This window comes from Typopeltis vanoorti, chromosome 9 (genome assembly GCF_054136105.1).
Source record: "Typopeltis vanoorti isolate ZY-2024b chromosome 9, IOZ_Tvanoo_1.0, whole genome shotgun sequence".
NCBI classification, from domain to species: Eukaryota; Metazoa; Arthropoda; class Arachnida; order Uropygi; family Thelyphonidae; genus Typopeltis; species Typopeltis vanoorti.
Genome location: NC_143557.1, coordinates 61,471,585 through 61,497,563, shown reverse-complemented (window position 1 = coordinate 61,497,563; position 25,979 = coordinate 61,471,585). Strand labels below are relative to the sequence as shown.

The 25,979-nt window shown below is 33.2% G+C and overlaps 1 protein-coding gene across 4 annotated transcripts in view; it reads right to left on the bottom strand.

The window, feature by feature from the left end:
- Prp4k (Pre-mRNA processing factor 4 kinase) overlaps nucleotides 1–25,979 on the bottom strand; it is a 526,475-nt gene that overhangs the window by 187,042 nt on the left and 313,454 nt on the right. For 2 of the 4 annotated variants that reach the window (XR_016548872.1, XR_016548870.1), the window contains exons 16-19: nucleotides 13,886–14,004; nucleotides 3,756–3,831; nucleotides 2,913–3,129; nucleotides 1,825–1,872 (exon numbers count right to left, since the gene is read on the bottom strand). Coding sequence is in view for 1 of the 4 variants with exons in the window: in XM_090398529.1 (XP_090254655.1) it covers nucleotide 14,004 (1 nt within the window). In the remaining 3 variants the exon portion in view is untranslated. Of the gene's footprint in view, nucleotides 1–1,824; nucleotides 1,873–2,912; nucleotides 3,130–3,755; nucleotides 3,832–12,792; nucleotides 14,005–25,979 lie in introns of those variants that run through there. The other 2 variants (XR_016548871.1, XM_090398529.1) reach the window with 2 other exon arrangements.

Sequence of the window (25,979 nt, the reverse complement as noted above, 5' to 3'; positions counted from 1 at the left end):
TGCATACAGTTTAAAGTAGTATATGGCAGAGTAACAGGATGATATGGTTGTTTGGCTCACAGCATTGTGGAGCATGAAGTTAGGTTAAATGGAGTCGAGATCAGGAGAAAATGGGATAAGTCTTGGCTGAGCATAATGATCTATTATAGTTCACTATAACGAGTTATAGTGAATGCTGTTCTAATAATAAATGATTATATATTTTTCTTATTGTTATTAAAGTGTTGCAATAGGTGTCAAAACCAAACCAATGCTAATTAACAAATAACACACAAAAGGTATTACATATCTAAATCAGTAATTATGTATTTCAGATATATGAAATGCAATCAGGTACTTATTTGGAATATACTAGCACTCTCTATTTCTGTTTAATTTTGTCACTTGACATATTAATCTTGTGAATCAATATGGGCTACTATATTCTGAGTGGTCTGAAAATTGTAGTAGATGCATTTAATCTGTATAGAGCAGATTATTTTTAATCCATATTTTGTTTTCTCTTTTAATTTAATAACATAATTCACTGTTCAGTCTTTTATCATTGGTATCTTTTTGTAAAGTAGTGCTGTATTACATTTCTTGTAAGTTTCAAGTTTAATACATAAATGTAATTATGAGGTGTAATTAATTATATCAAACAGATTTTCTTGATATGCAATGTGAATATAGCAAATGGTTTAATACATGGCATTATCAGGTGTTAGGCAATTGTACGTGTGATAAATGTTTGAACATTCAGACTATTACTAGTGATTTTCAAGAAAAATAATGTTTTTGAATGGATCCATCACTGTCTGTTGTCATTTGGTATCAAAGAGAATTCATCATCAGGTGTCAGGATAAATGTTTGAACAATCAGGCTATTACTGAGGGTGAGAAAAACAGTGCTTTGAATGGATCTGTTGTTGCTTGATACCACATTGTCTTCTGGTATCAAAGACAATTCAAGTACCTATTTGAGCTTTGTAATAACCATCAGCAAAGACAAAGAACTGGAATCAATAAGTATTCATCGGTCTCAGCCAGCTGCCTATTTTTTGCATGACTCCTATGTTGTAATGTCAATTTGCAGCTATCAAAAATTTAAAAATCATAACCAGCAATGCAGCCTCTGTAGCAATGATGCTAATTGGTTGTAAATACCTTTGGATTTTTATCTAGGATATAAGAAACATTTATGAGCTGTTTCAACTGCAGGAGGTATAAGATTTATAAGAAGCCAAATTACTTGTCTACAGGAGGCCACTGAGTTTAAAACACAAAGGAAGACAGGATTGTAAACCTGGCAGTTAATATACTGCAAACTTAATTATATTACAAGAAACTTGGACATGGTAAACTGCTTGGAAGCCAAACTCAAATTTAATTTTTATTCACTCTGTAATGAACTAGAATATATAAATAAGGGCAACAAAATGGAATCTCAAAAAAAAAAAAAAACTTTTTGTTGTTTACACACTTCCCTTTCACATATTGAGTCAACTGCATTTATGCTACTACTGAAATCAAAATTAAAAAACATGACTTCATACATGCAAAATATGAAATGTTGTGCACTACTGGTCTAATTATTATTATTATTTTTTTTTTTTAAATTAGAATATATTTGTTAATACTTTCCATTTTGACTGTGCAAAAGTTACTTAAAAAACAAAAAGTCTGGAATTAAAATGAAATTTCCTGTTAAAAATTACATAAAATCTACTGCATTTTTACCTAAATTTCAATAAGCTTAACACTATTCATGGTACACTCTAGCTATTATATATTTTATACATTTTAATTGTGTGGCATATCAGAACATAAATATCTGATAAATACCTACAGGAGCCTCTGGTGGCTATAACACAGGTTAGCCAATACATTCATCTGAAAAAAAAGATGCAAACTGATAAAATATTCATATAGCAATAAATAATCTATAAAGAAAGTGTTTAATGATTTCTGTTTTTGCAGTTATGCAGCAATACTAGTCTGAAAATAGTTCCCAAAGAGGACTTTTTTTTGTTTATAATAGCAGCATATTAGTTTAAAAATTCCCAAAACAATTTAGAACATTCTTAAAGAGTGCAGGCAGTGCAAACACATGACCTTTTTTATGGTTAGTGAGAAATAAATTGAAGAATAATAATTAAATTTTTTAAAGTTCCCTCTTAAATCATTTTCAAAAATAATCTTAATAAGTACATTCAAAACAGTATTTGACAAAAAGTGTATGTGTGTATATATATATATAAAAGAAGTAAGTTGGGTAATTATCCTAGAATAAGTTTTATAATTATCAGATTAATTCTTAACAAATGTGGAATTGTGTAGATTGTAAAAACATTTTACCATCTAAAACTTCATCTGTAACTCACTAAACCATCTTTCTCAATATCATCATTGGCTGTTATATATTCCATAAGTTATAATCTTTCAGTTCAATAAACTTATTGTATGATATATTATAAAAAAAAAACTTGTTCAATAAGAATATGAATCCCATTAAAAAAATATAAATCTAATAAACTTTCATTCAGTCTATCATGTACAAAGAACAATAAAAAAGTCAAAAAATGAATTCCATTTTATTAGTCAATTTTGGAATAAAATATGATGAAAAGCAAAACAATAATATGATAGGGAAATGAAGCAAATGAAAATAAACTGAAAAACAGCATTATTATATAACCATTATGGGAATAAAGAGGGAGGGAAGAGAAGAAGATTAAAAACAAGGCACTACTAGTAACAAATTAATATAACATAGAACAGCCAAACTACTAAATCGAACAATGTTGCTTCACTCTGCCTATATTAAAAGCATAAATATTTATATTTATTTATTTATTTTATTTTTTGTAAATAGAAAATTCACTTTTATACATCCCCCCCAAAATGTTTCCCTCTAGTTAACAGTACTATACCTTATATAATCAATACAAGTGAATCATTATTTCAAACGATGGAATTTCTACCACAAGTCAAGTAATGGCATCAGTATTCAAGACTGCTTAGGCAGGTCAGTTTTACTTCATCATCACTTCTTGATCCAAGATCCACTGCATCGCATATGGCCTGCCTGGGAGCAATGTATGAGATGTTTAGTGGAATAAAAATTTTTTTTCTCCCATATATATCTATCTACATAAATATAAATAAATAAATATATAAATAAATAAATAATATAATATATATAAAATTTCCATGACAATTTACTAAAAATGAAACTTCCATACATAATCTGCTGAATGAGTTTTCTGTACAATAATTTGTTGAATATAATCTCCCCCCCCTCCCCCACAACAAATACTGTTAATTACTGATGTATTCAAGACAGATCTAATATTTAAATTTCCTTTTGCAAGTCATGGATGATACTCTCTCCTTACAAATATTAATGAGAACACTGCAATTAAGACCCTAACTTCCTTTTCACAACTGATTTATGCATACACTTATTTGCTCTTTTCATCTCCTTCTGATAAAAACTTGAATCTGTATGTGAATCAAATTTAATAAATACAGATTCTGCTCATATATGCTAATATAGTTGAGGTAAGTATTACGATGAAATATCACTGCTAATTTATTAACTTTTTTCCTAACTTTCCATTAAAGACATATTTAAAGGGAAGCTGGAACCAGAAGTTAATTTTCACTATAAGGTAAAGCCCAATTGCTCAATGGTGGCTATGACACAGCAGTGAAACTACAATGAAAAAACACCAGTTCATACTGAAAAAAGAATATTTAAAAATGAGAATTACCACAAGCAATGACACAGCATTCTTTCTGAAGATGTTTATTCATGAGAGCATGAACTTCAAACTCAGCAGCATATACCTAAATGAGTAATAAAAAAGTATTGTTGGTGAGTAAAATTACTAATGAGTTACAAATGTTCTTAAATGACTGGTAAGTGTGTTATACAAGAATATAAGGAAACCTCATGTTTCATGCTGATTCACACAATTAAAATAATTTTAACATCTCTCTCTCTCTTTCATGCATGTGCACAAATACACATACTTAAGGGCACAAGAGAATGGAAGTTTCACCAATACAGTATGCACATTAGAATATCTCTGCTACCCTTCATTAACAATGGTACATCTTCAGTTGTTTTACTTTTATTAGTTCTAGATGAGGAAGGATAATCACATCTAAATTTAAATAAACTTTAGATGACAGGTCAAGATGTGAAACTTTCTTGTTAACAAGTTCCTATTCTCCTGTAATGCCTTTTAGAACTGAAATTAGAACTGAAAGAGTTCTGTTCTCTGAACAGAACTCTTTCAGTTCTAATTTTTGGAAATAAGCTCTCCATCAACCCCAACAGCTATGTTCAAGGATACTGAAGGCTTTGGGGACAAGACCACAGCAAACCACTGACACAATCTCATGATGCTAAACCCTAAACAATATTATTGCTTGCAATAGCATGTTCCATTCAATTTTTTGGAGTTGCGGAGACTAAAATCTGAATTACACGGAGGGATACAAAAAAAGAAGGAAAAAACTTAACTGTTTTTGCAAAAGATTGTATAACTAAAGAATAAGCTGGAAGAAAGACCTAGAAAAAAAGAGGTTTATCTAGTCAGTAATGTGTATTAGTAAGTACCATATTCTGTGAAAACTAACATGACAAGTTAGTTCATACAAAAAATGATCAAAGAGGAAGAAATGTGTTCTGTAATTTTGGAGCTACACTATGAATGAGTAGTGATCAACTGATTCATACCTTAGCTGAGAGAAATTATTTATACTTATTCTGATGAACATTTACCAAGGAAATAATAGAAAAAGCATGTAGCATATAATGAACTACTTGTATTAGGTGAGTGGAATGAATCAACAGATCAGATTAATGATCCATCTACCTAATTACTATCTTCTGAATGGAATCAAGAATTTTCAGAGCACAGCATCACCTCCAATTCCCACCAGTAAAGAAAAGCTAGCAGATGCTGTAAAAATCTTGGTTTGCCAAGGATACTTTTTTAATGAAGGGAATGCCAACTACAAAAAACTGAAAACCTATACCACTTATTAGAGATGAAGGTGAACGAATTACCAGATACGCTGGGAAATATTTTGGGGAACACATTTTATCACATCCCAATAAATATGAATAATAACCTTCCAGTTTATTAAATTTATCCACCACCTAAAATAATTTCCCACATTATGTGTCACAATGGGATTCAAAGCATCAAAACTTTGTTTGGAAAAAAATGGGGTGTCATCAAATGTAAGAAAAGGGAATTTTTCTATTCTTTATTTACTTTTTTAAATTAAATATTACAAGATTGGGTTTTGCGGTGCATTGTAACGTTACTGGGTGTTACAATGGAATCAAGGTTTTCAGATTCCCTAATAGCCTGAGATCAGTATACTCAAGATTGTAACATTTAAGTTTGCATTTGTGCAACAATGTTTGTTGAATGAGAAACTGACAATATTCTTTTGCCAGTAAATGAGTATTGGATTTCAGTGAAATGGAGAAATTGATCAAAATAATGAATGAAGAATGAAGTGCTGCCTTTAAACATGCATGGCACAAATAGTATCATTGCAGTGGTTATAAGGGACACTGACTTAGAGGTGTTTAGTTCATCATCATCCAATATTAAAGATCTAAAGATGTTCAGTATAACCTAAGTACTATCAGCAATACTTTGCAATTACTATTATTATTAACAATACAAACATACTGTTCTAGATAACAGCCAGATGGTTCATAACCTAACACCACGTCAGGGACTGCTATGAATGCAGCCAGTTGAACGTTGTACTTTAATCTAATACAGTAGCAAACAAATTAATCTGAACAAGCTGAATTTCCTTCAAGTTTTTGGTTTTAGTTCATTAATTTGATTGAGTGCTGTGTGTTTTAACTGTCTCTATGAATGTGTATTAATAATGTTGTGCATTTTTAGTAGTGTAAACAAGCTGACATTTGTAGTGTTTTATTCACTTTGTGTAGATACAAAATGGATGCGTCTCCAAGAAAGCATTCAAAGATATGTATTCTTTCTTAGCACACATCTATGATTCAAAGACATTTTGCCAATGAGCATGGTGTTGGTTTGGGTACTGTTAATACAATTTTAGGAAGACAAGTACCTTTTCTCCTGACAGAAAAAAAAAATGTGGGCGAAAAACAAAAACTACATGTTTACTAGTTAGGAAAAGCAAGGCGAATCCAGGATTGTCTACTGTAGATTTAAATAGAGACTTGGAAGCTAGTAAGATTAATATTTCTAAACATGACAGTCTGTTAAAGATTGTGTTAGCAGGGAGGACTGTCCACCAACCAAAAAAAAAAAAAAAGAAAGAAGAAAACAGCTGATGAAGGCTATGCAGAAAAAGAGGATCCAGTGGGCAAAAGTGTACAAAGATTGGACTATTGAGAAGAGAAACAAGGTCCTATTCTCAGATGAGAGCCATTTTTTTGTCCAAGGAGAGCAAGTATCCTATGTTAGCAAATCAGCAACTGAGAAGACTTCTCCAACCCATCTTCAACAAGTCCTAAACACCCAACTAAAAAGATGTTTTGGGGTTGTTTTACACATGATGGTCCAGGATCGCTTGTGCGTGTTGCTGGTATGATGAAAAGTGCTCAATATATAAAAATATTGGAGAAACAAGTGGTCCCACAGATACAGAAAGACAAAGAATTCATCTTCCAACAGGTTCTTCCTCCATTCCACACTTCAAAAGAAATAAAAGAGTTCCTCAAAAATTGCAACATCGAATTGCTTCAGTGGCCATGTAACTAACTATCCTGACATTAACCCAATAGAAGTTTTGTGGGCCATAGCAAAAAGAGACTTGGAAAATTAAATTGTGATGCAAAGGATAATTTAATACAATCAATTATAAAAGTATAGTTTCGAGATGCAGAAATAAGAAAAATGTGTTCAACATTGATCGAGTCCATGCTTAAGCAAATTAATGAACTTATTAGGAACAGAGGAGTACATATAAATTATTAGGTAAAGTTGGAGTTTAATGTTTGTACTTATTTTCTTGCAAAATTAAAATTTTTCTTTAAAATGTGTTTGGATTAATTTTTTTTTTGCTACTGTATGTGCAATCAGCCACATCCTAACTGATTCCATTCCTAGCTGGCGTACACAATAGCTTATCTATCCTTGATTCTATTCCTATTAGTCTTTGGCTAGGTTTAACATATCTGTCTAATGGAGCCAAATCCATTAGACAGAGGATGAGGATGAGTCTCATAGATTGTAGTATGGTGGCTGCTGTTCTAAGCATGGCACCCAGAGCAGTACCCAGGTCTTTTGCAGGTGATTTTGTGTCCACACATCACACTGAAAGGTGTGCAGTGTAGGAAGCAATGGCTGTATAGTCTCATAAGTTGTGAAGTCATCACATCAGATTATGGCAATGATGCAGACAATCTTGATATGCAGAAATAAAGAGGGTTCCATTGTATAAGGCCTTGATCACATCTTATATGGATTACTGAGCACAGATTTGGTCAACTGGTTTTCAAGGTGTTGAGGATACATTAGGAATGGTCCAGAAAAGATCAACTAAGGTGGTTAAGTGGTCTTTGGAATGTGGGATATGAAGATAGCGCGAGGGGATGCAGTTCATAAAATCTTGAAAATATGAGGAGAGGGGATATGGTTGAGACACATAAGTTGGTAAGATTGTTATTGGGTTAATGTGAAGAAATTTTTCATATTACAGCTATTAGTTTAATGTTGCAAATTTCAAGAACTTGCAAAGTGCAAGTTCTTGAAATTTAAACTAATAGCTCCACTCATTTGCCCACTCAAATAGTCTATTCAGATCTTCCTGCAAGGCCACAATGTCTGCTCTAATTCTCATAGCTCTTCCTCTCTTTGCAACATTGACAAACAGATTCCCGTGGCACTCCACTAGTGACCTCCCTCTCTTGGGATACCACGCTTCAATACACAATCTGTTGACAGCCAATAACAATCAGCTATGCAGCTTACTAGCCTGTTATCTAATCCATATTGTTTCAATTTAGCTACTAGTTTGTGATGTGTGTGTGGCCGTCTATCAAAGGCCTTTGAAAAATCCAAGTACATTGCTATATATGCATCTCTTTTATCAAGTTAATTTGTCACCTTGTTGTAATACATAAGTAGATTACTGAAACATGACCTCTCCATAACAAACCGATGCTGACCATCACAAAGAATACTTCTATTATCAAACCACTTCTAAATCCTAATCCTCACCAACTTCTCTAACACCCTAACTACCCCAGCCACACACAGACTAGCCTATAATTTGTAGCCTCAGAGCCCCACTCCCTCTATGTGACATGGAACAATTTTTCCCACCTTCCATTCCTTTGGGCCTCACATGTTGTAAGACAAATGCTAAATAGGTGTGACAAAGGTACCTTTAATTCCATAGAGTACTTCCTATTGCCTTATTAACATCAAAATTACTAAATTCCTCATATACTTCCTGCACATTCACCATCAGTCCCTCCATAACCATATCCTCTACATGCTAGCTTCCCTTGATGTTGCCTTCACGAGGATGAAATACAATGATAAACTGATCATCGAACACTTTGACTATATCTGCTGCAATGGTTACCCATCTACCGGTGTCATCAACTACCTCCTCCTCCCAAAGTTATTTTTTCTTTACTGGCCACATATCAAAATAACCCAGTAGGATATTTATTAGCTTGATTGGCTAATTTTATCTCAGATGCTGAGTCATCTTCCTGGCCTGCTCTTTGTACTCTTCATGCAACTAATCATTACAAACATTTATCTTGTGTTGCCTCCACAGTGCCTTCTTCTTTCAGAATTCACACTTAATCTCATCATTCATCCATTTTACTCCTACCTTGTTTAGCTCTTTCACCTTTGGAATATGCTCTAACATTCTGCATTAAACAGCTCTTGATCAATGCTCATGCAACATCTATATTCTTCCCATTCAACTCCTCTTTCCAAGCTATAGCTCCCCAGTTGCCTTCTAAGCTTTCCATAATCACCAGTCTAGTAATTCTACACATATCCATCCTTTATAGGAGTTCTCATATGACTTGCTGAAACCTAGATAATCACTTCATGGTCATTCTCACCAACCAAGGAAATTAGATACTCCATTCACAATCACATCCTCTGATGATATAACCAGATCTAAGACTCTTAACCATCATGTGCCCTCCGTTATATACAGCCTAAGATTGTTGTTCCTTAAGAACTCTAAAAATTCATTCTCCATATTCCTTATCTCTTCAATCCAATCAAAATTGCCATAATTTAAATTACCCATAACAATCACCCTTCACTTGCTCACTAAGACAAGTTGCTTATATATTTCACTGTCTCCACCTTCCACATTCCCTAGCTTGTAGCAACACCTCATCAAATAACTTATTTTATCAACCTCCACTTCCACCATACTGCTTCAAATCACTGCCACTTTTTTCTCCTTCTATCTCAACTTTGCATCGACAAAATTTCCCTACTATCATCAGCAGCACTTCCTCTTCATCACAAACAATATCATATCCATTGTCATTCTTATCCAACCATGTTTCATTTATTCCAACTATTTTTGGGCATATAAACTCAATGAATGCAACAATTTCATATCCCTTGTTTGTGATACTCCTAACATTTGTAAATAAGCATAGCAATTCATTTCTTGGTCTATAACCAGTCTTGCTCATGCTGCCCCCCATCTGTGACCTCTCCTTACCTACTCCTGTCTGTTCACCTACTTCCCCATATACCCCCACAGACTCACCCCCCCATTATTCATGGATATTTCATTTCTATGCTGACCATCCATATGCATTCGGTACCACTTTCAGAATCCACTCTCCTTACACTGCGTCTTCCTATTTCTAACTTGCATTCCTACTCTCACATTCTCTTCTCCATTCACAACTACATCAGTCTTACTTGGTCTACTCTCCTGCTCATTTCTATCAACTCTGACTTCCGTTGATATCTTGTTTATATTACTCATTACACTTTCTTCCAATAGCAATCTCTCAAAATGACTCACTTGAAAACCATTCAGATGCAGTCCATTCTCCCCTCAAACTCATTCACAAACTGCACTCCATTCTCTTCATACATTGTTGCTAACATTGCATTCAAGATCTTTGCTCTCTGCTGCAACTCATCACTGTCATACCAGAGCAATACACAAAATACCCTTCATGCCACACTGTTGGCTTTCAGTCTCCTCAATAATCTGATATTCCAATTTCATATTTTCCCTATGCCTAACCAAATCATTCATTCCAACCACAATTAACAACCTTGCGCGCTTACTTCTCATATCCAGTACCTCAATCACGCTGTTCATTCTCCCTCCTGGAAAATGTACCATATGCACCCTCTCATCCACCACACCTTTTATGATAGAATCTCCATATAGTGCTATTCTTGAGTTATTCACTTTCTCTCCATTATCTTTCATTTTATTCTTTCACCCTCTTCCGTTTGTATCCACCACATGTCTAATTTCATTCAGTATATGCTTCATTTCATTCTTAACTCTTACAATCCAACAATGAGACCTGAACTTGCCTGTTAGAGAGTGAAACAGTTTGCTCAGGAATGACAAATATAAAATTTGTTTTCAGGTTAATTTAAACTCCCCGATTCATATCTCAACAGTTACATTTTAGCAAACTTTGTTTTTAAAATCCCTGACCAGAAAAGGGGAGCAGAGAATGACTGAATGCTAAGCTTATATTGATTTTAAAAAATAATACTTGTGTCTTAAAAATCAAAAAAAATAAATAAGTTTTGTTGTGGGCAAAACAAACAGGATAAAGACTATTATTTGGTTATCTAATATTAGATAAAATAATTGAATTCTCAAGTTTGTATTATGAAATATCAAAGGAAGAAGTTTCATAGCACAGGACTGCTTCAACTATTTCACATATTCTGACAGTGATGTTTGGAACTGCTGTTTCTTTTCAGAGGTCTGGCAGAAATCTGAATTCCTAGGAAAAGGACAAAGCTCAAGCTGTAAACTACATGAATTTTATATAATCTACTTTACTTCCCAGAACTGCTTTTTGAAGATTCACAACAGAAAAACTTATTTGCCTACACATTATGAAACTCCTTTGTTAAATAACTTTTTAAATGAAGCCAGTCTTTATATAAAGTTGTATCTTAATAATTGTACAATAACTACCAATATAATTTTAAATAATTTTGTTTGAGGATAAAATATTTGTCTTTTCCACTGATGTCAAAAGAATTTGTTACAAGAATGCAACAGCACATTATGATCTATTTTGAAAAAAAAACTAGCATACAAATTCAAACAAAATGTACGAGTTTTAATTTAATGGCACCCTACAGAAATGAAATGTTCTACATAAAGACACAAGACTGTTCTACCTTGTGAGTATATAAATCCCAGAGTTGCATTACATTAACATTTACTGTTAATATAATACAACTCTAGAGACAAAGTATTCATATACATTGACTACTACTCATAAAATTAAAAAAAAAGCATAAATAAAAATTATTGCATTAATCCTAATGTTCTTTCGTTTAGGTATTTACAATCTAGAACTGTTTTTCATACTGGTGTTCGGCATAACCATCAGTGCACATATTGGGTGTTTCTTTCCACAGATCATATGTAACAATTGAATAATAGTTGGCTATCAGAGTAGTTATAGTTAACATATCATGATATGTCAATGACATACGATATTGAATTCAAAAATTATACTGCAATTTTTATATTTAACAAAACAACTGAATATTCAGATTTTGTTTTTTTAATGAAATCCACAGAACATATTGTATCAGTGAAACTCCATGACTTGTATTCATGATACCACATCTCTACAATAAAACTGTGAAAAAATTCCACCTAAAAAAAAAAAATGCTAACACTGTTTCTAAGCTTTGTATGGTTTCCAATATTATTCACATTTTTTCTTGAAAATCTGATTACTAACAAAACATAACACAGTGATAATAGCTTTATCACTATACAAAATTGTTAGCATGTATTGCTGCAATAATGGAAAAGAAATCCAAGAATTTTCAATGTACCAGAGGATTGGGCAAACCATTTAGCTCTGGAAGCACAATGAAATTTCCACAAAGCTTGTAAGAGTATCTCTGGGAACTGCTACATGTTACTGAATCAACATTCATATACATTGTCAGGTTTTCATTTATTTACTTTTTATTTTTATCAGCACTCAAGTGTTAAATAATAAACATGGAATCTACAACCATTTTCTGAAAATGTGGGTATTTCAGATAGCAATGCTTACTTGTATATGATGGGACTTTTTATCAAAAGCTGATGTTCATTTTGGGGTCTTTTTTTTTTTTTTTTAATAACATACAACTCAGTATCAAAAACATTAATCACTGGAAGCTTCTGGAAGGGACAGAATGCTATACCTTTAGAAATTTTAGAAAGGGGATTAGGGTTTGTTTGCCCAGTCCTGCAAGATATTAACATTACCACTCAGAAGATGCAATATACACATTGTTACGAATGCACAGATGCTCTATGAAAGAAACCCATTTTTTTTTTTTTGTATAAAAAAAAGTGTACATGAGAGAGGGGAAAAAAAAAAAAGAAAAATGCACAATTATGAATGTGCTAATAATTATGTGTGGTTAAATAAAAAAAAAACATTTTTTTGGAAATGAACATTTATTTTTTATATAATGATTACAGATGTATTTTTATACATTTTATGAGGGTCTTATAGAAGAACCTTATATTCTAAAGGCGTGCACACAAAACTATCACCCTATAAATATGATATATATATATATATATATATATAAATAAATAAATATATATATATATATACATTGACATGCTTCAACATCCAAACAACTCAGTAATTAAATTCATCGCAGTAATAACTGATGATTAACCAAGTGATGATTAATGTGAATGATTGTGAAAATTCTGGGAGTGGGTGGGATACAAGTTGAGAGTAAAAAGCAATATAACGAAATGCATTACAAATGTAATCTTGGGATTTAAACAACTCAGTGTTTGTTTTAATTTTTAATTACAAATTAATAAAACAGAATTTTCACAGTAGACAAAATATAAAGTTCTATTTTTTATAGGAGCAATTTTTAAAATTAAAAAGCTCCTGCATATATATATATATATGCATAATTATATGTAAAATGCACTCTTCTGATGTAATAATTTGACTCTTTCTTAATAGTCTACATCTGTTGTATCTCTATAGCACTCTGAATCATTTAAAAATGTTCTACTTTAGAAATAATCCTTTAAAAAAGAACTGAACAATTTCTCATTTCTTCAAAGAAGTAAAATTAAAGTATATGAAAATAAACCAGTATTAATTATTTTCAAAACTTCTTTTGCTTACTATTTCTTAAAAATGAATTCTTTCTAAAAATAATAAATATGAAATGGAAAGAATCCTAATGTTCATTAAAACTTCAGAATTAAGAAAAAATACTGGAAAGCTGAAATCCATATGCATTAAAGAAATCCAACCATTTTTGAAATTTATAATTGTACGAAGGAGAGAGGACAGAAACAGCTGTGAAAAAAAAAAAAAATTACAAGACTGCCTACATCAAGAAGAGATAAACCCATTCAGAGTATAAACAGTTAGTAAAAAAATTTTTTTTAAAATCAGTATCAACCGAATATTGTGTAGTGTACTAAACTAGTAAAGAAAATGCATCAAATTATTACTTTTCTAAAAGATTTAAATAAATTTAATGATTTCTAATAAAATTTCAACAAGGTGTGTGGCTGTATGTATAGATGTTGTATCTATGTACATTTTAGTCATTTTCATTATTTAATTTTGCAGTACATTAAGACGTATCTCGAAGTGTTTAATGCAAGGTACCACAGTATAAGTCAGCAGCCTTTGGGACTTTTCACCATCCGATCAGGCTTCATCAGAGGCTTTTCCTTTCCTTTTCTTGTTTCTGAAGTCTTCGTTACAGTGCCAAATGATCACAGAATCTAGATGGAATAATTTTATACATTTAATATAGTTAAAGACTATTAAAATGTACACTATGCATTTAAAAAAAAAACATTTATACTTCCTATAATAGTAAACAAATACTGTAGTCAATATGTTAACGAAATATCACATTTCTGTGTATAATAACTACTCTACATTCATTCATTCAATCGCAAAGACTAAAAGTAATCAATTAGCATATAAAAATGGAATGGGTTAGATAATACTTCAATGGAGACATTAGAGAAATTATTAAGTAAAATAAGTGACAAGTATGATTTATTATATAATTTGTTTTTATAGTATGTTCGAAAATTACTAGCTGTAAATTAGAAATTCTGAAAGCAAACACTTTGCACATGCAGTTACCAGGTGTATGTGCTTCCTCTTTTGACACACACACAGCTTAGAGAGAACACTGTCTGAGACCAATTAATTCAATTTTACAAAGACAGTAGGTGAGCCATATGCTGCGTAATCACTGTGCCAAAATTTATGTAACCTGAAATTCATGCATAGATTTAGCTTGTGTCTATCCAGTCAGGGATTCTCATTCATTCTCTAGCATGTTTTCTTTATTTTTTGCATATATATATTTTTATATCTATAACTTGGTTGAACTAGTGAATGGGGTATCTTCAAGGCTAACCAGTGGGATGGACTATATGCTCAAATCCCAATGTGAGCATGGATGCTTGTCCTTTGGTGGTTATATGACTTTCACTGCAGTGTGTGTGTGAGTGAGTGAAACCACCACCTTGCTATATTACAAGGTTTAACCTTTTGTGAGCAGGAGTCACATAAAACAAACTTAACAATACTACTATGCTCAATACTGGTAAATTAGCTAATCATTATATGTAAATTTTGATTAACACAAACACATAAAACCATGATGTGTTTGACACTGCTGATTATATAAACATTACACATATATTTAATTAAATATGTGTAATGTTTGCCAGACAAAATTTTATTTTTTTTTGTTGAAGTTAAATAAATTCAGCACTTCTGCATGTTGCTGAAGGCCAATCTAAACTTAAAAGTAAAAAATAAACTTTGTACATTTTTTCTAAACATTTCTCGTTCATAGCCTTTTTTTTAATATAACGACTAGCATGTTTATGTCATCTATCTTATAATATAAATGCCTTAAAATAACTTATAAATTTCAATTAAATCATTTCAGATAAATCTACAAGTTTACAATTAACCATGCAATTCTTTTTCATCTACTAAACAGGTGAGTAAAGTTGCAATCCATAATCCAATATTAGTCTGAACAGAAACTTGTATAACTTGTAAAAATATCACAACTTTTTTTCTCTTAATCAAATCTACAATCTGTTCAGCTATAAAGTTGTCTAACCAATAACTTCTGAACTTATATTCCTTAAGAACCAAAATACTGAAATCCTTGTATTTAAATTTTTCTAAAATTTGTCCGTTTATGTCAATTTAGTAATGCCATCTGACCAAACTGCATTTGTCTATATTACATTTTAAACCTCACATATCTGTCTAACAACCATCAACATTACTAACCAGTTTCTTACCTATCTCACCAGGTAATCAATAATGCCTATTTGAAACATCAGACTGAATGTTTCTATATGCAACATTCCTAAAGCTTTGATGAAAACTAGATAAACGACCATTACCATTATCTATTTCCTTGTGACTTCACCATAAAAAAGTAAACAAATATGTCACAACTGACCTCTTCTTGATGAAGCCCTTTAATACCCTGATCACTGAGTGATCCTTATCAATGATAATCCTAGACACGATTCATAATTAATCTTTTCATTGTCTGTAACACTAATAAGACTCGATCTTCTATAATTTGTGACTTCTGTACATGGAAAGAACTGCTGCAAATTTTCAATCCAAAAGTATTCAGTGATTCATGGAAAATGATTAACCCTGACATATATCTGATAATACCAAAAAAAATATGCCATCTCTGCCAACAACTGATTTCATGTAGCAACAAATTCTTTCTCCAGTATTAGATCATTAGGTAAAATCTTGCCCCTTCTAACTGTCTAGTGTTCCCATACATACCTGCAAATATACTTAACATGTTCAGGACAATCAGAACTCCCCCCCCCCCCCCCCCCCAATCATCTGGTGAGGAGAGAGAGAAAACACCATTCCTCATAGCAATTTTATGCTTGCATATCAGCAGACATGCCACATATCATGACAATTCTTTGATTGTAATCAAATCTATGCATGTGTGTGAGAAAGGGGGGGGGGGACGAATGTGTTTGTTTTAGGATATATTAGAAAACAATAATTAAGAAGAATGCTATATTTGTTCGGCATATGTGAACCATCATTAATGAGCCATGGGATAATGGGAATTATAAGGAAGAGACAGAACAGGTGTGAATATAAATTCTTTCATTACTAGCAAATCAATTATTAAATAAATAACATTTGTGCTATTATATGTGTGTCCTATAAAATGATGGGTGGAGTGAATAACATGAGATCATATAAACTCTACACATAATGATGGAATAAAAAATAAAATAAAAAAACTTACAAGAAAAGTGAAATTAACTAATTAATTAACAAATAATAAACAGTGGATGTATACATTTGTGGGCTCAGTAAATAAATATGGGGTTGCTAACCAAGAACTAATAATGTTGATCAGGAGATTCATCTAGGTATGGCAGGAATACATGTGGGTTGATGGAAGAGCAAATCATCTTGTAAAATTTGCTGTATTTGTTATGTGTATTTATTTCTATTTTGCTTGCTTTTCTAAAAATTTTCTTTTATTCACTGATGATCAGTATACACTTTTTACATAGTGGCATATATAAAAATAATTTCCGATCATTACTGGAATTATTCACCCTTTCACGAATCCTAAGTTCATTAAATACCTTTTTCCACCTTTTTTTGTCAGCAGCTCTCTGTCTTATACATCTTATTTAGCTTTTCTTATTTTTTATTTAGGAACTGATGCATTTTTACTTACTATGTCTGTTCTTTTAGAAAACTGGTCCTATGAAAAACATTTTATCCTCAACCGACACTATACAAGTAGTTTTATTGTATTTCTAAATAATACACTAGAGAGAGAGAGACATTTACAGTCTATGTGCTATATTTAGCAACAATTAGAACAATTGGAATGACACTACATAATGAAAAATGCTTCATTCCAACAAACAGATATATAAACTTGAAATCAGTTCAAACTGCATTTGAGATTTTCGATATCATTAAGGCATTTCAATGCTAATATTACAAATAAAATTCCAATGAAAAAGTTGCAACTTACATAACATATACGCTTTGTGAAAATGTCACAGCCTGATGCAGAAGCAGCATACATGTGGTAACGCTAGTTCCTGCTGGTGGTTTCTGCAGGTGAGGACACTCTCTGGCACAAACGTGTTAGATCTTGCAAAATTACACAACAGCAACTACTTAATTCATTTGTTATCCTCATTGCTTCTTTTTTGTATTCCTATCTAATTGAAATTTTTATTCAAAATCTTTATTTACCCATTAAGTTAACACTTGTTGTCACTTATATCGATCACACTAAATAGGTGATCAGCTCTTGCTATAGCTTTTCTTGTAACATACTTCTTTGAGAACTAGATTATTCATCTAGTCAAATTCCAGATTTATTATGAAGTTCACTTACAGGAATAATCTTAGACATTAAAATATGCAAGACGTTGCCTCATCATTTAGGTGTCCTCATTCTCAATTCAGAATTAGTCTCTTCTATTAAACAACATCTCTTAACTGTTTGAATTTTCTTATGTCTTTAAACTTTTAAAATTATAATTTCTCGATATTCCACATCAAGATGATATCTAATCAACATTTCTGCACTTGGTTTTAATTTCCCTTCCAAGTCAAACAGTCACTATTCTAGGTAATCAATGCCACCTATCTCTAATTCCCCTGATAGCATTAATAAAATCCAAAATCTTATATCCTATAATAGGTTTACATTCATGCTAGTTCTGATTAAGTTGCCAAAATAATTAACTACGCTTGCATTACTGGCACTTTCATCCTCCCATTTCATAACGCCTAACATTAAAATCCTCCAATAATAATAATTTAATTGTCTTTATTTCATTAATAAAAGGATCATAACTACTTTCTTCCTTATGGCAATACATTCACACTCTCATCTGTACAGTCTCTAGGTAACAGAAAAATCTGGCTTTTCAGTTTGAAATGATAGGCAAAATGCTGCTATATTTCTACAAGAAAAACTGTTCAGCACAGTTTTTTTTTTTTTTCCCCACAGGTCAGAATATACAGGGTGTTCGGGATAAATTTGACAGTTTCGTAAGGAAAAAGAAAATCTTCTTTGTATCTATTAAATTTAATGAATTGACAAAAAAACATTACAGGCAGAGTTAATTACAATACTATCAACAAGATTTACTCAAAATAACCACCATTAGCATCGATCACAGCTTCAATTCTGCTTCGGAACCTCGAACAAGCTGATGCTACAGTCTCCCTGGGAAGGGCCGCAAAAACTGTTTTAATTTTATCCATTAACTGGGCTTTTGTATTACTGGAAGTGCGATTGGTGTCTTTTTCAACTGCGCCCCATACAAAATAATCCATGGGGTTAAGGTCTGGGGAGTTTGGAGGCCAAACATTTGGACTGGTGAAGTCGTAGAAATTTTCAGACAACCATTTTTGACTTTTCCCAGAGGTGTGGCAAGGGGCCGAATCCTGCTGCCATACATACGGCCTACCATTGGCTACCCTTGTTATCCAGGGCTTGACTACAGTTAGCAACTCCACGAACAAAGCCCGAATTCCAATGCCAGGGTTCTTCAACACCTGTTCCTGCAGATTTGCGAGGAATTCTGCTGTACGAACGCAATCAGATCGTCTGCTAGGGATCTTTCTTCTTGCTACATCCTCGTAGTCACCATTGCAAGTCTCTAGTTCATGCCTGATTGTTTTTACTGTATTCAGGGAGCATTGGGCAGCAGTCGTAATATCCTTATTTTGATGGCGGGCACGAATCATCACGATACAAGTTATTCTCTTCCATGATTCAGGTGGGTTCCAGCTATCCATCCTTTCTGACATCTTGTATATGAATGAAGAAGGGTCCAAACTTTTAAATGAAGAGAAGTGTGTGTTAATACATGTAACTTACGGAAAAATATAATTAATTATAAATATGTCAAATTTATCCCGAACACCCTGTAAATGCACCTGATCCCCTGATAACTTATATGCCTAAACAGATTATATACTAATTCCAAACAACTGGAAAGCATCAGTAAATAATATTAAAACATTATGAGCATCTAGACTCAGACTACAAATTTTTCTTCTCTACAATTACAAAAAAAATCCAATCAATGTATTCAAAAGTTGACCTCAACAGGATGCAAGAGAAACCCAAAAGAACTCAGCATAAGCAATATACACAGAATTCTGAACAACAACAAAATAAATAAATAAAAATACAGAAGACCTGTGGCTGAAACAAATAAAAAAGAATAAACACTAGGAAATCCAAAGCATATGATGGTTGGATTATACCAGAGATCACAGTTAAGCACCAAAAAAAATATATACATGCAAAAATGACAAAATACAATAGAAAACAAAGGAAAATAAGCTGAAAAATTAAGTTGATAAAATTTGCAAAGAAGATAAACAAAGCAAACTGGCTGAATAATAAAGTAGAAAATGCCAGCAAGCTTTCTTACACCCCAACTTCCCACATATGTTTGAATCAAAGACTTATCAACATCTTTTATACTCGCACACTAACAGTGAGACATGATCATATGAAACCAGGAGTCAAAACCTTATCCAGATTGTGGATTACTAAGACTGAAACAGAAATCAAAGAAGATCAGATAATTAACAAATGAGATGAAATTCCAAATAAACTGTGGAAGAGAAAGTAACTGGGTATCTCAGGAAATGTTAATACTGAAAAAAGAAAAATTTCAGGGAAATGGAGAATAGGATAATAACCCCTCTACTGCAAAGAGGAAAAAAAAATTGCACTAATTACAGAGAAAAATCTTCTATGTCATGTTCTGTCATTCAAAATATTCACTAGAATGCTCTCTCTCTCCAGCATGGCACAAAAAGAGTATATGAACATCTAATAGAGAAAGAAATCATGATTCAAAGAAGGCCACTCACAGCATTCAACCAAATCTTAACCTTGTAAAAGATTGATGAATTTCCCTCAGTATTTAGAATACTTGTTGCTTTGTTTGACTTCAAACAGGCCTTTGACTCAATAAACAATCAAGATCTTAAAATAAAATAATAAAAAAAAAAGTACTCACAAAGAAACTGCAAACTTCTTCATAAACTATTCCATACAGATCAGAGCAATCATTAAAAAAAAATAACTCTAGCTAAAATTACTCAAGACAAAATGTGTGATGCATGGGTGCACAATATTACTCTGCTTTTTTTTTTTAAACATTAAATGTTGTAAACATGACTACTAGAGAGAAAAAAGAGGACATAAATGGAAATAAATCCTAATTATACAAAATATGAGATGACATGATACTAATAGAGGATTCAAAAAATAAAACAGAAAATATTCTTCATAAAATAAACAGTACTTTAAAGAATACTATGTGACAATAAATGCAAACAAAACCAAGATAAAGCAATTCCATTTAAAAAAAAATAATGATTTGATCCAAACTGCTCTGAAAGGCAAAATTAGGATAAATTTTACAATTTAATTATCCTGGAACACTATTTAGTGAAAACCTAAATACATTAAATGATGGCTCAGAAATTCCACTTAAATCTACTGGTCAGTAAGAAATTTAACTTGTGCATAATATAAATTGTGGAAAAAGGTGTGTGTGTATATACAATATATATATATATATATATATATATATATATATATATATATTGTTGGAGAGGATTTATGTAACCACATGATTTTTATCTAGGTACCTGCTTCGATTTTTATCTTCTCATCTCATATAATGGACAAATTTCTTATCATTTGCAATATCTGTAGAAGCATCTAGAAGAAGATTCACTACTGAAACTTGGATTTCCTTAACTAATTTATGTTTAATGACATCAACAATAATTAAAACAAATTCTTTACATTAGTCAGCAAATGATTTATTGAATTTAGCTTTATAATTGGATGTATTAAAAATACACTTCAGATGTTCAAACATATTACAATCCAGATTTCTTTTGAAAGCAGCAAGAGATATGTTTCTGGCTAAATCTATTGCACACTATTTTTTGTGAAAATTGAACTAAAGGCACTGAAAAACCATGTAGTGCATTTTTTTAATACATCTTCAGCAGTCCATACTCGGCAGTCCCAGCATATTTTTTGTGCATTAGAGAATGCATCTTCGTCCTCATAGCATGTCCACTTGAATTCCTTGAGTGATTTGTCTTGAAAATGGGTCATGACTGTTTTTAGTAGATGACACAACAGAACTCTTTTTTTTCCAGAATTTTATAATATTCTGAACCCTAATCTTGACCCTCAGTTTTGCACTTCACAAAACTAAAGTCCAGTTTGCATTTCCTTTCATTTATTGTCCATAATGAAGAGGGAATTTATATAACTTACTGATAAAATACAACAGAAAAGACAAGTTTGTGAAAACAACCAAAAATGGTCAACACTAGAAACAGAGTCCAACTAACTTTTCACAATGTAATGTCAATAACATGATCCAGTCTATGGCTCATTTTTCCCAGATAATTATGTTTTTTAAATCACACTATCAAAAAAGCATCTTCATCTTTTCATAATGTATGATCTAGTATATAAGACCCTGATCAGACCACACTTAGATTATTGTTCTCAGATTTGGTCCCTAGGATTTGAAGGGGATAAATTAACTGTGGAAAGGTTACAAAGGCAGATAACAAAGATGGTTTCAGGACTGTACAATGTTAGTTATGAGGATTGGCTGAGGGAATGTGGATTGCAGAGTTTGGTGGATAGAAGGAGAGGTGATATGATTGAGACTTTTAAACTGTTGAGAGATCGTTACAGGGTTGACACTGGGGAGTTCTTTCACTTGGTTGAACAGCGGGATAGAGTGATGACAAGGCCATCCCTGGAAGTTATGAAAGGAAACTGTGAGCAAGAAGGTGAGGAGTGGTTTCTTTGCATGGAGGATGGTTGAACTGTGGAATGCATTGCCTGATAGAGTGGCGAGAGCGAGAACGGTCAATGAGTTTAAGGACTGGTATGATAGACTTTGTGTTTCCTAGGAGGGATGTCCCATGATGAGTCTTGATAGCCTTTGTGTTTCCTATGGCAGACCTCCTGTGATGAGTCTTTTGGCTCCATGGAGGCCTAAATAATAATAATAATAATAATAATAATTACACTAAACTATTTCATGTTGCAAATTATGAAAATAAGCTTCTGTGTGTGCCAATTCTACTGCATATCTACCTAAGGGTTAAAGAAGGTGTTGGAAGAATTAGTTTGCAGTAAAATAACTGAAAACCATCATCATCATCAAATTCCTGTCTTGTACCCTCAAGGGGTGTACAGGATATGATAGTACTACATGAAAAATTTACATCATTACTATACCATATCAATCCACATATATCTCGGTCTACCTCTGGGTCTTTTTCCAGCTGACTTGGCAGAGAACACTTGTTTTGCTAATCTTTCCTCTCCCATTCTGTTTAAGTGATCATATCACCTGAGATTAGCTCTATTAACGCATTCATGGATGCTGACAACGTCAAGTTCTTTCCTAATATCCTTGTTTTTAATATGATATTGCCATTCATGCCCCTAATCTTTTTCAGGGCTCTCATATCTGCAGTCTCTACTCTACTGCAGTCTCTGCAGTCTCTACTAAAATACTTGAACTTCTTGTCAGAAGTTCAAGTATTTTACTTCTGACCCAGCTCTCAGATTCATAAGTTAAAATTGGCTTGAATAATGTCTTGTATACAGATAATTCAGTTGACTTCTCACCATACCAGCTTTGTAGATTCTGTTGTCTATTTCCATATTTAATTTACCATCTTCACTAAAAATCGTGCCCAAGTAGCTGAAATGTTTTACTTGTTGTACAGGTTCTCCATTCACAACGCAGTTGATATTTTCAATGTTTCTGCCTGTTTTCATTGTCTTTGTCTTTTTAATGCTGACCTTCATACCATATCTATTATCGCTTTAGTCAGGGAATTTTGCAGACTTGTAGCAGATTTATTTAGAAGTATAACATCCTCTGCATAAAGCAAAGAGCTGAGATTAACATCTCCAATTTTGATATCAGGTTTAATACCACTTTCCTTCATAATGTGATCCATATAGATAATGAATAACAGAGGGGATAATGTACATCCTTGTCGGACACCAGATTTAACATTAAACCATCTTCCTGTGCTTCCTTCAATTCTAACTGCTGACGTACAAAACACAAATAAAGATTAAGTATTGCTCGATATAATGCCTCATTGACACCATATAACTTTAGTGTTTTGAATAACTTCTCTCTTGGCACCTTGTCATATGCCTTTTCCAGATCTACAAAACTTTATTATTATTATTTAGGCCTCCAAGGAGTCAAAAGACTCATCGCAGGAGGTCCTTCCTAGGAAACACAAAGTCTATCATACCACTCTTTAAACTCATTGACCGTTTTCACTCTCACCACTCTATCAGGCAATGCATTCCACGGTTCAACCACCCTCCATGCAAAGAAACCACTCCTCACCCTCTTACTTACAGTTTCCTTTTGTAACTTCCAGGGATGGCCCCTTGTCATTACTCCTTCCTGCTGTTCAACCAAGCGAAAGAACTCCCAGTGTCAACCCTGAAACCACCTCTCAACAATTTAAAAGTCTCAATCATATCACCTCTCCTTTTTCTATCCACCAAACTCTGCAGTCCACATTCTTCAGCCGATCCTATCAACTAACATTATACAGTCCTGAAACCGTCTTTGTTATCTGCATTTGTAGCCTTTCCACAGTTAATTTATCCCCTTCAAATCCTGGGGACCAAATCTGAGAACAATAGTCTAAGTGTGGTCTGATCAGGGTCTTATACACGGAATGATAACTCTTTTATCTCTGCTAATGACAGTGTCCTTGTCATTATTGCAGCAATCCTCCGTGTTACCTTCACCAGTCCCTTGAATTTCAGGTTCCTATCAATCATCAACCCCAGATCTCTTGTCTCCCCTACTTCCTCCAGTATAACTCCTCCCATAGAGTATGCAGCATCCCATCGATGTTTCCCAAACCTCAAGACATTACATTTTGCTGCATTAAACTGACACCCCCATTCATTTGCCCATCTATCTAGCTTATTTAAATCCTCTTGCAGGGCTACCACATCTGCACTATTACTAATAATCCTTCCCAGCTTCGCATCATCCGCAAACAACTGAATATCCCCTGCAATCCACTGGCTATGTCACTGATATAAAGGTTAAACAATATAGGTCCTAGTACTGAGCCTTGTGGGACACCACTTGTAATCCTCTGCCTCCTTGAAACTGTCCCACCATACACAACTCTCTGATACCTATTGGACAACCAATCCTGAATCCAGTTGGCCAATCTGACATCCAGACCCATGTGCTGCCACTTAAATATCAGCTTATCATGTGGTAACGTGTCAAATGCCTTCGCTAAATCCAAGAAAATGGCAGTATATGCCTTTCCCTCATCTACTGCTCTTGTAACTTTATTATAAAAGGCTAGCATATTACTAAAACAAGAACGTCCCCTTACAAAACTATGTTGACTCTCACAGATAACATTACCCTCATCTGCCCAATGTTGTATAAGGTCCCTAACTAATTTCTCCAAGATCTTAACGACTACTGATGACACACAAACTGGCCTATAATTAGAAACTTCCAGTCTGCTACCACCCTTATGCAATGGCACTATCTTACCTTCCTTCCATTCAATGGGCACCTTTCCCATAGCCAGACTTTCATTGAAAAGCCAGGTCAAAGAAGTTGTCAGTTCCTTAGCACATTCTCGGAAAATTCGTGGTGAAATACCATCCAGTCCCACAGCTTTACTGACATCCAGAGTACTCAGTATTTGGAACACACTCTCCTCCTGCACCTCTAAACCTCAAACCTGCCCTATCCCTCTAGTATAAAACTTTTCTCCTCCAGGATGAAATACACCAATAAAAGTGTTCATTGAACAATTCCACTATGTCCTCTGCATCAATCACTCTATTCCCATTTTTATCCTACAATGTCATTCTTCCACAATCATTTCTCCTCCTACTGGCCACATAGCTAAAAATTTCCCTAGGATTTTCTTTGGATTTTAGGACCAATCTCTTCTCATATTCCAGTTTTGCCTTCCTTACCATACTAGTCACTCTCCTGGCCTGTGCCTTATATTCTTCATGCATCTGCTCTTCACCTGTCTCCTTATATCTCTTCCATAGACTCTTTTTTACATGCAATTCCTGTTTAATATTGTTTGTCATCCACTTTACTCCAAATTGTGTCCTCTTCTTCACTCGTGGTATACAACTAACTATTGCTGCTAACAAATATTCCTTCACAGTTTCCAAAGCACTAATGATATCCCGGCCTTCCAATTCCTCCCTCCACGAAACCTCCTCAAGTTGATGCCTAAGTTTATTATAATCACCTGCTTTATAATCCCTCATATGTTCCCGTCTTTTTGATACCCCTGCATGTCTATTCATCTTCCAAGTCAAAACCACACAATTGGTCACTCTCTCCAACTGGTGGGAGAGATGTCATCTCAGTTATTATCAACTCTTCTGATGCTATGACCAAAAGTAAATCTACTAAAAAGTAGATCTGTAATTAAATACAGGTCTTTGTTATATTCCCACGATTTCTCAACTATCTGTCATAAAGTGAAGATCTGATCCTGACAGCTTCTATTTGGCCTGAATCCAGCTTGTTCTTTACCAAGCTTCTCTTCCACAATTCTTCTT